Consider the following 14,616-nt stretch of genomic DNA (forward strand, 5'->3'; position numbering starts at 1 on the left):
GTCATCTACATTTATGTTTGACGTAAAATGTAAGTAATCTAAACACTCCAAAAATAGATTTAGCAATGAGTACATGAAAAGTTTTGTGCCGGAGTCCAGATATATTTGTAAACGTAAATGTACACGACTGTGCTTTAGAAATTTATACTCCGTATATATATTATAATCTTATTTTGACGTCAATTATGATTAAATGATTGTATATCATTTTGGTAGTCCAGTTATCATATTTTGTTCGCTAAATTTTATGAGTACATTATAAAGATAGTTTCCGTGTACAAAATTATCAGACTATTCATGTCGTTTCCAATAAAGAGGTTATCTAATGTAGGGAGCAAACTATGTTTGTACCCTGGGAGAAGTAACAAAGAAACCACACGGCACAAAATGCCGTCAAGGATTAATATGATTAGGATACAAAATAATTATATACCTGGAATCATAATGTGCTTCATGGAAATCCCCAATGACAATGTTTTTTAAAAGTAGTTACTTAGCTATTCACATAAATATTATTTACTTCATTTACAGCTCTATCTATTGTATTATATCATTTTTTTCCGTCTCAGATTCTCCTGATGGGCCACCAAAAATACAAGGCTACGCTAACGGCACCACTTATAAAGTTATAGAAAACAACCAAGGCAGACTTTCTTGTACAATCAAGGGTGGTAATCCAACAGCGACATTAACCTGGAACTGTTTCAACATTAGATCATTCCAATTAATTGCTGACGCAACGGTGACAAGGACACTCACATGGAATGCATCACGTGATCAGAACAGATCATGTACCTTTCAGTCGTCTCACCCTGTTGCCGGGATACATTTAGTTTCTATCTATATTAAAATACTATGTAAGTAATAATTCTTAACATACGCTATTCTACATAGGTCAGTCATTTCATTAATTTACAACAGAATTGTCAGTTTCTGTCTATGAACTATAAAGAAGCAAACTTAATAATTTCAGAAACGACCGCGTTAAAGCGCCCGCTTCGAGTGCGGGAGGTCTTGGGTCTGATCCTTGTTCATCATACTATAGACCTAATAAATGCTAAAAGTTAGCTAATGCCAGTGCTAGGACTGGTCAACTCAGTATCAGTATAATATGACTGGGTGGGGTATCATGTCACGCTTATCATTGCATGTTTGTCCATTTTTAAGTCAAGAAGCATTAAAAAAAAGAAGTTTATTTAAACAAACAAGACTATTCATGTCATGTATGTTGTTATTACTCAAATACACACTATAAATGTTTCAACGGATATTAACAATTGTTACACTAATTTTAGATCCACCAACACCACCAACGTTCGGAATAAATTCAGTTGCAGTCAGTGACACAATAAAGGTTATCAAGAACAACCAATTGTCAGTTAGTTGTATTAGTTATGGAAATCCGCCACCATCTTATACATGGACATACTCCAACATGACTACTATTAATGGCCAAGTGATGAATGTGAGCAATGTACAGAACAATGGGAAATATACATGCCATGTAGAAAACTCAATGAGTCCATCGGTTGGTGGTGTTGTATTTGGAAGTAACTCGTCATCACTAGATGTACTGATGTTATGTAAGTTATCATTATTTATCAAAGTAAAATGAGTTCCTGTTTTCATATCATGCTTATACTGTTAAGGGTTTACTTGATTAGTGGTGTAGAGAATACATTATACAGTATCATAAAAATCTTAATGTTTAAGCAAATGAAACCAAACAATAGTTTTGTCATGCTCACTCATTGAACTTACATAAATCCAGATTGAAAAATAGGTAGATAAAATGTGCTTTAATTCTTTTATCAGTACAGTGCAATATATTTCTATGAAATCCATCGAAATGTTTCGCACTTCCAACAGACATAAAGTTTTTGTCAAATTGAGTCATTGAAAAGAAATAAAAAAAACTACACAACAAAACAACAACAGTATCTCGTATTCAATACTAAATATGAAGTGCGAATGGATCATGTACGAAACTGTGTTGCCTGCCTTCAGCTCTACTTTTGTAGATATTTAAAGCTTTAAATTAAAATAGTTAAAAAGATCCTCTAGAACCTCGTCGCAAGTTTCACTTATTTTCGTATTCAGCTGTATGTAAAATACTGTAAGCAGACAGTATTAGGAAAATGAGTAAATAACACAGGAGCTCTTTTATTATAATACTAAATGAAGTCTGCGAAAAGTGGTGCAGAACAGAATCTGATAGAAAAATTGTTGGAAATCTGCTAAAGAAAAGGATTAATGAATATTCAGTAAAAAGGAGAGGGCTTTATAAAGGTATAGACACACATGATTTAATGCTTAAAATGCAAAAAGTAAAACAGCTTTATGTAAAATATATACACGAAATGTTTCAAACAAAAGCAGCAAATTGAGACATTTATTAGATTGTGTAGTAAAATGATGAAGTAAATGAATAATCCCTGCATTTATTTGTATTAAATTTATATAGGACTTCCCAGAATGTGAAATTGTCAGAAAGGTGTTTAACAAAGTTTTCATGTACTTGAGCAAATATTTCCGACTTTAATAGCAATATGCTTGAAATGGCTGTGCAACAAGCTCCATATCCTTGTTTATATAATTAATTATTTACCACATCCTTTCAATAGACGGTTTTATTACATTAATGTTTTACGTAAAAACTAAGGATATTATTTGCCGTTTTGTCTGCTTGAGGAAACACGTACATGGAATTCTTTCCCTAGTTCCCTAGACAAAAACTATACTTATTGTGGTCTTTAGGGATCAAGCAGTATATTCATTTTTACCGTGATAGAATTCCGTTGTTGTACATTCATCACCTTTCACGAGCAGACTTAATGAAACTGAGTCTGGTATTATGTTACTTGGTTGTGTTTTAAGTTTCCAAATTATTTTTTCACATGTTTTAATAGAGGGCGTACGTATTCATTGAATTTATACAACGTAATACGAGAATCTGTATGTTAACTTAGCGAGTTCTTTGCAATTATTTTGTATCCTGATTTTTATCCATTGTTACATTTTAAATATTTGTAATAATAACTTAGTAATATGATGTGATGATACCTATGTTGATGTCCTGTTCTGTTAAATGCTTTGTGTTGGAGTCAATGTCAAGAGTTACTCAACTGTATCAACTTAGCCTGTTCAGATCAAGTAATACAATAGATATTGTCACTTTCCAAACTGCATCAATAGATAATAAAAAATGTCCAAGGTTTTACAAATAGATCGTATACCTAGTAAAATGCAAATGTTTTGGCATCTGGTGATTTTAGTACCAAAAATTAAGTTGCCGTTTAGAATAAATAGAATGTAAAATCGCACATCTTTTATAAATTTCAGTTCCTCCAATGATAGGAGAACTAAAAAACACAAGCGTTGTTGAAGGGTCTCCAGTGACTGTTTCATGTCCTGTCACTGTTGGCTATCCTCCCCAAACTACATATGAGTGGATAAGAAATGGTACAGTATGGAAGAGAACTCAAATGTTTTCAATTGCTACAGCAAGGAATGATGCAATGTTCTACACATGTAAAGTTTCAAATAGAATGCAGCAAACTGGAGAGCAGCCTGTTTCTCAACCAGACACGAAATCTTTCTATCTTAATATATGGTGTAAGTATAACTTGGTTTTGTTTATCATTAAATAAAAGGCTCCATTATCTTCAAAATTAATTACATAGCAAAATATTTACTAGTTCCCACAATCGAGAAGTGCTTTAATCAGAATTTATGTCAGAAACGTGTTGAAATAAAACATGTTAAATGAAATGAAGGTAAATGTAAGCGAAATTGTATGATACGAAGAATTGTTTCTCAGTTATTAATTTTTGATAAATGTTATGAAAATTGAAATTAATGCTAATGTAATTAGTGCTCAGCGAGCTTTGTCAGTCTTCGTTGTAGTAAATGGAGCGAAACGAACGCAAATGAATGTTACTGAGAGGTATTCTAATATGTCATCTTTTCTGTATAAAGATATTCTCTTTCCTAGAAGATTTCGTTCTTTTGAAATCTAAGTACAGGATGTATATGAAAAACTTTAATTTGTAACTGTTGTAAATGTTTCCCCTTCTTGTTTTTGCTTTGGAAATAGCTTAGCGCCAGTTAACAGTATCATCCTATGTTAAACTTATTTCTAAAGAATAAATTATTAGCGAATGTGTCATGACAATATTTTGTTTAAATATCATCACTTAATGATAGACAACTATACCAAAGTCTTGACTTTAAAACTAGAGATACATCATTTAAAGCGAAAATAAATATTATCTTAGAATAGGATATATCCCCGTAACGGTATAAATTGGATAAAAAATACCTGCATGACTGTATAATTTATTGATTCATGTTCGCAGCCCCGCATGATGTTGAAAGCCGTAAAGTAATCTCACTTTCCGTCGGACGGTCCGTCAGTCCGTCTGTCTATCTGTCTGTTCGTTTATAAACACCTTCTTGTACTGGCTGTAAGTTGAAACTAATACACATCGGAGGAAGGGCGGTGTACAAGAACCGTAACTTTACCATGCTCATATTTTGAATAATATTAAATTCAGTTGTTTGGACCATAACTCTAGACTTACTGGAGGGAAAACAGTAAAAGAAACGAAAGTGAAAAGTTCTCTGTACTAAAACCAAAATTCTAACTTGCTTACTCTTTACATTTTCATTCTATATTAAACATAATTGTCAAAACCTTAACTCTAAAATACGGAAGACAATTTATTCAAACTGCATGCAAAAATAGAAAATATAATTTAAAAATACAGTGCATAGAAACCATAACTCTACCATGCTCACATTTTTTAATTACCTCCCTCCATTGAATTTACTCATGTCTTCTTTGCCCGGAATATAACATAAAAAACTATCAGAGTGATTTTAATGAACTTTTTTACAATGTCCAAAGATATGGAGTCACTGCATTGTACAGAATCTATAATTCTAGCATACTCACATTTTGAATTATCACCCTTTATTAGATATAGTTGTCCTTGTCGTGATTCTAAAGGGGCTGAATAAATTTCTTTCAAACTACATTAAAAGGGAGGGTGCAGTGCAAAAGAACCGTAACTCGATATTGTACATTTTCTAATTATCTTGCTTTGTGCAAAAAAGTAAGTTTTAATGTTGCTTGTCCAAAGCATTATTTCATAAGTACTGAAACATTTCAGCGAAATTTTGAAAAGGAGCAGTGCACAGCTACATAACACCGTTTTGATTTTTTTCAAAATGTCTCCCATTTTGTCTTTAGGTTTTTCTTGTTTAGAGCAGAACTTTGTAAAATGGAAGATTTTTCGGTGAAACTTGAAATAAAATAGATTCCTTTAAAAGTGAGTGCAGTGCACAAGAATGTTAACTTGGTTTGGCTTTATTTTAAGTCGTCTCCCTTTGTATGCTTAACTGTACCTAATGAGAGGGGATTTATAAAAATTGTTATAATGATACCCCGCTCGGTGACAATGCCAATGTGAAGAAAAGAAAAATAATACATCTCAAACAGTGACGTGCTCTTGAATAAAATAACTGTTTGTCGTTTAGATGCGTATTATCATATCAGAGGTCTGCGCCCTCGTCATACAATTTCTTCGCATCTGAACTCCAAACAATGATACTATTTAACGACAAATCAATGTTTGGAATATATTTTGTTTTTGAAATAAAGATATAGCTGTGTATAGATATCAACACGAATATAAAGATATACGTTCCTTCGCAATAAAATGTTAAAGAAACTGGAATCTTCGTAGAACTATTTGAGTTTAAGTTTTCATCTTAGATATGGTAACATCACGCATTTTTATGACATCATGACGCAATGCACGTGATGCTATGGACAATGTGGATTGAACCACTGATAAAATAGAAGAAACAAGTTCAGTGAATTTATTTTCCCGCCGGTTGTTTTTTGAATTAGGGGACTATATTTTGAAAGATATTTTGTTTCCGGATGTAAATCATTTATGTACAATTGAACTGTGTCATGATTTGTTGGATCAAATTGCTTTTACTAAATCGGGTACACGGGGATGGTGTGACCAAGCCCTATAGTGACCTTTATTTGTTTTATATTTCATGACGATCCAACAATCGGTTACTTTGTTTAGTGAGATTTATAAGTTTTAAAACAATCATTTAGCTAAAAAAATCACTATTTTCATTGTTAACTATGAAATTAAGTTTTAAATTCCCATGTTAATTACACTTTCAGATAAATCATCAATAACATCATTTTTCATAGAAGGGCATCGAGGGCAGACACATGTGACTGTAGACGAGAATGATGGAGGTATACAGTTTACATGTGAAGTTGACAGTAACCCGTCTTCAACTGTCAAAATTCTGTTTGATGGCAAGATATTGAAACAAAGATCGAACACCAAACAAATATCACTGACTCACAGTAGTGTGGCATGTCTTCATGGTGGTGAATAAACGTGTGAAGGAAACAATCACTATGGACAACTGTCTAAGAAAAGCATCAAACTTCTCGTCAATTGTAAGTATCTTGTTATAAAAATAAATTTTAATCATATTATTAGTCCATTATTAATTGGAGAAGTCCGGAATGAAATCGAACTCGATGTCACTGTGTATAAACCTGATTGTTACAAGCTCAAAACAAGAAAGCCCTGTGATGTTCATATGATGCTAATGTTCTATATCAAGTTAAACTCGAATTAAATGGAAAATATGAGTTGTTTCGGAGTAGATTACACAATGTACAAATATATTCCTTCGAAAATAAGCCTTTCCAAGTTGATGATGCTAACCGAGTTTCATTTCAGTTGGAAGACAAGAGTAGGAGGAGTTGAAAACACATTGTAATACTGCAAAGATCAATAAAAAGAGGTATAACTAACAAAAAGTGGACATGAACATTCCAGCAAGAAGCGTATATCCTGTCTATGTGATGATTTACTTTAAGTTTCATAATAATTGGATGAAAATTGTTGGATGAGTTGAGTATGCATGAAACTGTAACTGATGGAAAGGCAGACTGACAGAATGTGGGTAGTTCAGTTCAAATACTACGTGCTCCCGGTCAATAATGTCAAAACTGTCAGTACTGTTTATATGTCAAAAAGCTTACTTTTTTAAGGTAATATATTTTTTAGGCTCTACTGAAAATATTTCTTCACTTGAAATCCTTTGTGGTGTTGTAGACCATGTTTTCTCATTGTATAGCATTATTTTATGCGACAGGTTCTCCACGTCCACTCCATCAAATAAGACAGAATACAACAAGTGGCCTTAACGTTCCAGTCACATTAAGCTTTACAGCCCTAGCTCACCCACAGCCAGGCACAAAAGGATTTGTTTGGTTCAAAGAAAACGGCGTAACTTGGGCGCCGGTACTGAGCAACGCAGACTTGCACATTTCTTCATCCGTATCACAGTCAAATTTGACTATTCTAAATGTATCAAAGGCAGACTATGGGCGCTATAAACTAACTGTCACAAACGACCTTGGCAGCTATGTGCAACATTTATATCTTGAAGAAGACGTAGCAGAAAATGGAGGTGAGTGGCATATTCAGTAAGTGAACATAAACATTTAATCTGTTGTTACATTTACTACTACATTATTTGTAACACGGATATTTGTGTCGATGTTTCGTTTCACAATTTACATGGTTACATCGTTAAACCATTTTATTGACGTCATTCTATTGTAGTTACCGTTGATTTTACAAATCCAAAGTTGATTTTAAAGAATTCACAGTTGATTTACAAAGCGCATGGTTATCTCAACCTCCCGATTTTGCAGCAATGTGGCAAACCTATTGCGCTAACGGGACTGTTACCAAGCATTGTTGCCAAAACAGATGCTATGAATTTAATCTTTATACTGTTCAGTATAGATCAAATTTGATAACCCCTTTTTTCCATAAATTGCATTATCAGTTTTAAAATAGTAATAAAACCATGAGCTTTTTGTAAATAAAATGAAATAAAATAAAATGTCAAAAAACTTTTACACCTTTTTTATTTTAAATGTCATCAGCAACTTACTACTTGCATTTTTATTCGCTAGTTTGATATTCCTTATTTTGCTGATTATTTTTTCTTAATTTTGAAAATGTAATTTTCTTCATTATGTTTACTATGAAGGTGTTGTGTATAAAATATAGTGGCATACATAATGCATCCATATACAATAATTATTATTGTATATTGTTATGTCATTTTTTTCTTTTTTCTACTGTCACTGTCTAATTGATGGAAATTGTTTTCATCAGAAAACTACGAAAGACACAGCGCAAAGGAAACTGAGAACACTGCATTAATAACTGGAATTTCTCTTGGAGTAGTTGTTGCCGTCCTTGCAATTTATGCAGTGTCAATCACAATTCTGTATAAAAGGAAAACCAACAGCAAAGGTAAATAGTAACGTGCTTCATGGAAGTAGCGCTAGATTTATACTCTAGATCGAACTTGCGACCTCTTGTTTAATAGTATTGTGTTTTGTCTGCTTAGCCGACCGCGCGGGCTCCGAAAATAATAAGATAACTTGTAAATAAACAGTAATGGTGTACATTTCCTAGGGTGTTTTGACTCTTGATTTGCTGCAAAGAAATCAGAAGATAGTAACAAGATAATAAACGTGCTTTCGCATTGACCTTGTGACCTAGATCAGAAAGTCTGTTTGATGTGTTTGAATCATGGAGTCCGTTCAGAGTATGTGTATAATAGAATTCTGTTTAAGTCAGTACGATGGACGTGAAAGGTGTTGTACTGTTTCGAAGAAACAAAAGGGACACAGAAATAGGCTGCGTCCTTTCGTCCGTCCTTCGTGTCCGGTCCATATCTCTACCACCCATGAAGGGATTTTAAAATAACTTTGCATAAATGTTCCCCATAATGAGACGACGTGTCATGGTTGCAACACATTAGGTTGATATGTAGTGCAGCACTGTATCAACAGTAGAATTAACTTTTTCTGGTGTGTTATTTTAGTATCATATAAGTGTCATGCATTTCATTTGTTTATTAATTACCTCCATTTAAAATGATAAAATCTTTCATTAAGATTCTTTTATTTTTCCTTACCAATTTTAAAATAAATCTTTAAAATACAGATATTATCATTCATTTGAAAACATTCACCAATTATAGATTTCCAGACATTTTCAAAGTTCATAATGTCTTCATGAATTATATGATATATAGTTATGACTTACGTACATTGTTAGTTTGTTGCCCTATTACTTAGAATATGCTGTATTGGCATGCTATATGTTTGTGAAAAGTGTCCCTAGGCGGGGGACGTTCGTAACTCTGTTACAAATTCTTGTTGCCTTTCATGAACAGACTGAATTAATTCGAGTCTGCTATTCTTTTGCTTTGTTGCGTTCTCCGCTTCCAAATTATCTTCAAGATAATTCAAGTTAGAATGTAAGGTAATGATAGGTAATAACTATATTGATTAATTAATGTATTAACATTTTAAAATATATTAAGATATACATAACTCCATAATCAATACGGTTTACGTATAATGACATTAGCCATGATTCCAGCGATAATATATTTTAGAAACATGTAACTCCGAGAAAATAAATCTACCAAGCCTGTGGACATTAATGGGATTAAAACTTCGATTTAATATAAAACCATACTTTTGTTATTAATTTGTGACATTTTCTCGGATGTACCTCAAATGCGGGTGGGCATTTCATTTTTGCATACCGGACGGGAGTTTTCGCTGTTTTCACAATGACCGGAAAACTCTATTTTACAGCTGATGATTTATAACGAGCTACATATCTGTAGTAGATTCGTGCAGTAATTATTTGTTTTACGTAAAACCGGATAAAACTCAAATACCTTGATAATTCCGTATTGTTTCGCATAATTTATATATATTTCTCGATTCAAAATACGTAATCTTATGAAAACTGTTTCACTGCAGATGATAAAACATAACCGGAACTACACTAAGGACCCTTTCTTACTCGAAACATTTCAACTTCCGTTTTCTCGAATACGGTTCAATGTATTAGTTTGAAACTATACATAGGTTGTTTGGCTACATTAGCTGTACAAAAACTATAAAATCTTTCAACCGTGACCATCCAGCAGATTTTCGCCTGGCACGTGAACTATTTAAACACTTTGCACGAAGAAATGTAGGTTAGCAAAAATATCGGCTTTAGCTATTGAAATTATAATGATCAGGATGAATATCCAAGAGCTCGGTCGCACAATTGGCATGTTGCAAGCCAGGCATTCACTCAAACATGTAAGTAAATCAGATTTTATCTATATAACGATATTTTGCTCTACATATTTACAAAATGTATCTCTTCACAATAAATTATAACACAAATATACATTTATCAGCGAAATTTAATATTGAGTTATATTCTTCTTTAGCAAACATGTGTCCACCATGGCTAAACTTCGGCAGAAGTTTAAGCGCATAGGCCGAGTTGATAATGAGCACAGACAGCCTCGCAGAAGGATGACAACGCCTGCACAGGATGCGCGGATCGTTACAGATCATCTGCGAACTCGTTTCAAGACCGCGACATGCACTGCGAGGGCAACCATTGGAACGCATGCTAGACCCGTAAGTTGACAAACAGTCGCCGGGTGGCCTCGCAAACAGGGAATAAGAGCTTGGCGGCCATTCAGGGGACTGAGTAGTCAAATGGCCTGTTCTCGGACGAGAGTCGGTTTAACTTGTACTACAACGACGGAAGGATGCACGTGTACAGACGTCCAGGTGGAAGAATGAACGTCGCGTCATCCAGTACTACGTGCTGTCGATGAGGCAGAGGTGTGTGTATGTTGTGAGAGCTATGGGAGGACACACGAAGTATTAATTACTCGGACGTACAAACTGTTCTGTGATTCAGTACTTTTGACATTGTTAGAATGTTGCGTTATGCTATTTTGTGAATTCGGATTTTACAGTGATATATTTTATTTGTTATGTTTTATACCTATATGTTTATCAAATGGTATTAAATTATGAAAAAGTAAGTCTAATGTGATAAATTATTTATATTCAAAAGTTAAACGAAATCCATATACAAATATTCTAACTACATTGCATTATATAAGTAAAATATAAAAAGTGGAAAACCACAGCTCGCCCAGCACGACATCAGCGAAAATGTAAGGGTCATATTAGAAATTGACCTAAGTGTATAACGTTGCTTTTGTCTTTATATAACGTCTTGAGGTATTTCCTGTTTACAAACGCTTTAATACGCTTTTGAAAAAATGTGCTATAAAAAGTCATTTGTTTGATTTTATTTTTTGTTATTTTGTGGAATATTGCATGCAAGGAAAAGGTTCCGTCATTGGTTGTATGTGTATATGGGACTACCCGGCTCTCGAGTTACTGTAACTGTTTACGTGGCAATGCGATATATCCTCGGCAACGCGATATATCCTCGTTACCGCCATAACATTTACCAACAGGTTCATATTCCCATCATCAACTAAACCAGTGAAAAAATCTTATAATCCAAACTCATGGGAATGATAAATTCATTTTGTCTTGATATTGCAGACAATGAATCAGTCGTCAAAGAGTCTACGCAAAAGTAAGTTACCTAGTTTTCTCCATTAAAACCCTTGTTATACCCTAAACGTCCATAAAAAACTTAACTTGATATAATGATTTAACTTGCTGGAATTCTAGTATCTGCACTTGAAACTTTCTTATTCAGGTTGGATTATATTTTCAATCACAATACGCAGATGCAAGGATAAATAACATTCTAATATGGTACATGAATGTTATGATACTGTAATGGCTGTTAGATAAGAAAAGGAAAAGCACGTTCAGGCTACGCGTTTCGGTCTTATCATACATACACTGCTGTGACATTGCAGTTTGGGGAGGATGTGTAGACCAACATACCTTCCGTAAGCCAGCCGGATGGCTTCCTTACACCCTAAGCGATGCGATGCATATGATTGGAATTCAGTGACCTTAAATCTGCCACCGAGCCTGTATACTTTCAATGAATCTATAGACGAACAATATATTTGATGGAAGTTTCTTACTAATTATTTAATGTAACACCATATCGTGCGATATATTCTAACGTGCACCTGCGAATCATGGCTTAATAACATTTTAAGGCATTCTGTGCGCATCTATTACTAAATATGTTATCTTTAGATATTAATTTAAAATGTAGATATATCTTACTTGCCTAACTTCTTATATAGAGTCCTATTATACAATTAATTATTATGTAGTAACGTATTGTTAATGTTAATTAAATCTGCCATTTTAAGTATAAATTAAAAATACGGCTAGTTATATACATTTATCAAGTGCGTGCTTTTTCTCAGTTAACATACAATAATGTTAGTAAACATGAAATTAGTGTGTAATACCTTTTAATATTCATTTAAAAGTTATTTAATTACATGTTACTTAAATTCTGTGTTTTATTCAATACCCAAAGGCTATTCATCTTGGATGTTGCATGTTCTAATTCATCTGTCGAGCAATGCTTTTGTTTTCAAAATTTCAGAACGTATATGAACATTGCATATAAACCAAATGTGCAAGAAAATCAAAACAACGATGGAACAACTGGAGCTGAAGGTGATGAAGCTCGACAGTTTTGTTAATGAGGACTGCGTGCGAAAAATTCAAAAGGACTGTGTAATTGCTTGACAGTCTGCAAATATTTCCGAACAAATTGCCTATAAATTGCTTTTTATTACATTCTTTGTAAATGCTGGATAGCCATGTTATAAATGTTAACTTAAATTCCATAGGGACTGTCGCCTCCTACATCTCGTAGTAAGGTCACAGCACAATGGCAACAGTCAAATAAGTGCATTTTTGCTATTAAGGTAAGATTTTCACCCTTTCCTCTACATTTTATATAAACTCCAATTTTGTAGGTCGTAATTTTATATGAGAGAAGTAAAACTAACCTTTGCGTTGATTTATTAAATTTGATACTAAAAAATAAAAAAGACTATAAATGTTATTCCAACTGAAAGAGTTATTTTCCAATGTGCTCACATTTTGTTGATATCCGGCTGTCCTTCTAAAACTTCCATTGTTTTAGGCTTACAGTTTAGAAATACTGTTTTTGTCATCCATTTGATCATTAAAGATTAAAGAATAAATAAGCTCATTTCAGCAAAACTATAATTGAATTTAGACTTTTTAATAAAATCTATAAAGGTATCCTTTGGATTTGTATAGCACAACAAAGTAACCTAATAGCAGACAAAGTTTGATTACGTCCATTCATGAGATAAAATCAAATGAGCAAATCCTCTGAAATATGATCTAAAAAATCCTATGCATTTTTTTCAAAAGTATGCATGTTGATAATATATTTCTGTTTTTTAGAAAGTTTTCTGGTTGTAGAGCAACCGAATGGCTGATGTTCAGTTGTGACAAAGTACTTATGTTGTTTTCAGATGTTTTCGAGGTTAAACTATCTTGAACCAAGTGTTGGATCAGAGAATTACTTATCAGTTAAACTGGTGTCTTGAAAAGGAAAACGTTTTAAAAAAGGTCAAAACTAAAGCGCGCCAGAACAAAACTTGCGTGCTGAAGTTTCAGAACAAAGAAGTAAAAACAAACAGTGCATTAAGATCTTCGATGACAGTGCTTAATCTGTCCGACTTAATTACAAATACATAAAATATGATAAAATATTGCGTAGCCAATAATACATACTAAAGAATAGAAGAGACATGATTGCTACCATCATAATTCCACCAAAATTAGTAAACATTGAGACAAGAAAACAGTAAACAGGGAATTGATACTGTATCATTATATTAAATTTTATGCATGCAATGATGTTAAACAGGATCAATATTCACACAGCACATGCACTTTCAGAAACAAAACAGGTCTGTAGTAATTCATCTACTAGTAATTTAAAATGTAAACGTTTCATTGATTTGCATTTATCATCTATTTTAATATTTGTCCGTGTGAAAAAAAATATACGTTTACAGTATGAAGGTCCAAAAATATCCCTTTCTGGGAGGCTAGAGAAAGCATAACTGATAGATAAATGCAGATGCATTTTTGAATATAGCGTTTATTTCTTTCATTATTTAATGTGTGAGAAGACATGAGTCCTGTGACATTTTCGTTACAAGATTGACACGATTTTCAAGGAAAACAATACAAAACAATATAATTCTTTTTCGAAAATGATATCAAGACACTACCCCATCCATGTAATTTTATTTTAATATTTTTTAGAAAAAAAACAACTTTTATGCAAAAATAGCTGAAGTAAATTATTATCATTTTCTTTAATTTCCAAATTACCTTCCAAGAATATAAGACACCTTATAAATCTATGTAAATTCCATTTACAATCGTGGTCTTTTTTTCTCAAAACATACACTATATTTACTACATCTCTTAAAAATGTAATACAAATCGTCAGTTCTTCATCATCAGCGCAAAATTTGAATCCAAATACTAATTAAAAGTTGTCTGAAAAAACTTAAGTGCATTTGCAATGTGATTTTGTAATCATAACATTAATAAACGCATCAGTTTACTATCATGATTACGTAAGAAATGCATTTGATAAGTAAATTTTAAAACAAAATCTTTTAACCTTTACCCTGAAATGACCCCTAGAAAACGAC

The 14,616-nt window shown here is 32.9% G+C and overlaps 1 protein-coding gene across 1 annotated transcript; it reads left to right on the forward strand.

Moving 5' to 3' along the window:
- The first annotated feature begins 1,435 nt into the window (after positions 1–1,435).
- On the forward strand, positions 1,436–6,483 carry LOC123561714 (uncharacterized). Its single transcript, XM_053516899.1, has 3 exons — positions 1,436–1,583; positions 3,343–3,615; positions 6,212–6,483. The coding sequence occupies exons 1-3, from the start codon at positions 1,436–1,438 to the stop codon at positions 6,433–6,435; spliced, it is 645 nt and encodes a 214-aa protein (XP_053372874.1). The 3' UTR covers positions 6,436–6,483.
- Positions 6,484–14,616: the final 8,133 nt, after the last annotated feature.

This window comes from Mercenaria mercenaria, chromosome 10 (assembly GCF_021730395.1).
Source record: "Mercenaria mercenaria strain notata chromosome 10, MADL_Memer_1, whole genome shotgun sequence".
Lineage (NCBI taxonomy): Eukaryota > Metazoa > Mollusca > Bivalvia > Venerida > Veneridae > Mercenaria > Mercenaria mercenaria.

Excerpts from the sequence above, each read along its gene's own strand:
- LOC123561714 (XM_053516899.1), top strand. The coding sequence starts at position 1,436 with ATGACTACTATTAATGGCCAAGTGATGAATGTGAGCAATGTACAGAAC. Across the intron at positions 1,584-3,342 it reads ACTAGATGTACTGATGTTAT|TTCCTCCAATGATAGGAGAA; the intron begins GTAAGTTATCAT and ends TATAAATTTCAG. Across the intron at positions 3,616-6,211 it reads TTTCTATCTTAATATATGGT|ATAAATCATCAATAACATCA; the intron begins GTAAGTATAACT and ends TTACACTTTCAG.